Source organism: Gregarina niphandrodes, assembly GCF_000223845.1.
Source record: "Gregarina niphandrodes unplaced genomic scaffold scaffold00068, whole genome shotgun sequence".
NCBI classification, from domain to species: Eukaryota; Apicomplexa; class Conoidasida; order Eugregarinorida; family Gregarinidae; genus Gregarina; species Gregarina niphandrodes.
Genome location: NW_011645834.1, coordinates 26,889 through 28,405, shown reverse-complemented (window position 1 = coordinate 28,405; position 1,517 = coordinate 26,889). Strand labels below are relative to the sequence as shown.

Below are 1,517 nucleotides of genomic sequence, written 5' to 3'. Positions count from 1 at the left end.
GAAATGGTGAAAAGATCGCCTCCGTTAATAGGATCCTTATTCGCGCAAAGTTCCTCGCTCGTCTTTCCTTTGTAAGTATCCACTGTTAGGAACGTGATACCGTCAGATGTCGCCTTGTCATGATAGCAAGTAGTGAATTCGGTGATGTCCGTAATGCCACTGCACGTAGACTCGTCACAAGCCCCTGACTCGCAGTAGAACTTGAACTCATGACTTCCAGCCAGGGCACTTGCAAACAGAATGGAAGCGGTGAAGAGCTGACCAACCATGATTCAGAAAACGAAACTACTGATCTAAAATTAAAAGCCTCCTCTAGGCGGTATGCCGCGTCTCTAGGAGGTGTGTGGTATGTCAGTGAGCACCACGTCAGCAGCGGACCAGTACGACACAACAGTGTAAACAGAATGGATTAGTCTTCTCACCACCTTTGTCGGATACATTACACCCTCGAAAGTGCCCCAGTTTCTGACAGGTGCTTAGTGCGACTTCAAACTACCGCAATCAGGGTTCCCACACATCTCGTTACGAAAAAAACTACACAGCACTGATTGATACACACTCATCATACCTTGAACACAAAGACACCGACTTAGAGAAGAGCGGCCAGGCCCAGAGCAATGGTGACTCCGGCCAGAACCGTAGCCCCGACCCCGCTACCACTCATCACGTTCGAGTCTGAGAATTGCATAGACAACGACGAGTAGGTGATGTCGGTGCACTTCGCTGCTTCACCTTGTATAGTAACGTAGTTGCCAACATGGGGGAACAAGAATGTAAAACTGTTCGTGTTCTTGTCGGCGTACAAAGCCTGCCACTTAACCCCCGTAGCCACCTTCGCATCTGGTACCTTCTTGTCAGTGCACACAGCTGTCTTGAACGCGTCTTCCTTCACACCTTCCACCAATGTATAAGTCATGAAGCTCAGTGTACCCATACAATCGGCTTTTGCCGTGGCGTCCGGAGTGCCATCAACGACAAGCGTGATGTTGTTAGCTGTCCAAGTCGACGGAATCTTAGGGGAAATGGTGAAAAGATCGCCTCCGTTAATAGGATCCTTATTCGCGCAAAGTTCCTCGCTCGTCTTTCCTTTGTAAGTATCCACTGTTAGGAACGTGATACCGTCAGATGTCGCCTTGTCATGATAGCAAGTAGTGAATTCGGTGATGTCCGTAATGCCACTGCACGTAGACTCGTCACAAGCCCCTGACTCGCAGTAGAACTTGAACTCATGACTTCCAGCCAGGGCACTTGCAAACAGAATGGAAGCGGTGAAGAGCTGACCAACCATGATTCAGAAAACGAAACTACTGATCTAAAATTAAAAGCCTCCTCTAGGCGGTATGCCGCGTCTCTAGGAGGTGTGTGGTATGTCAGTGAGCACCACGTCAGCAGCGGACCAGTACGACACAACAGTGTAAACAGAATGGATTAGTCTTCTCACCACCTTTGTCGGATACATTACACCCTCGAAAGTGCCCCAGTTTCTGACAGGTGCTTAGTGCGACTTCAAACTACCG

The 1,517-nt window shown here is 49.0% G+C and overlaps 1 protein-coding gene across 1 annotated transcript; it reads right to left on the bottom strand.

The window, feature by feature from the left end:
- Positions 1–589: 589 nt before the first annotated feature.
- On the bottom strand, positions 590–1,288 carry GNI_180530 (putative transmembrane protein; the record flags this gene model as incomplete). Its single annotated transcript, XM_011135193.1, has 1 exon — positions 590–1,288. One exon carries the CDS (start codon positions 1,286–1,288, stop codon positions 590–592), a length of 699 nt encoding a protein of 232 aa, XP_011133495.1.
- Positions 1,289–1,517: the final 229 nt, after the last annotated feature.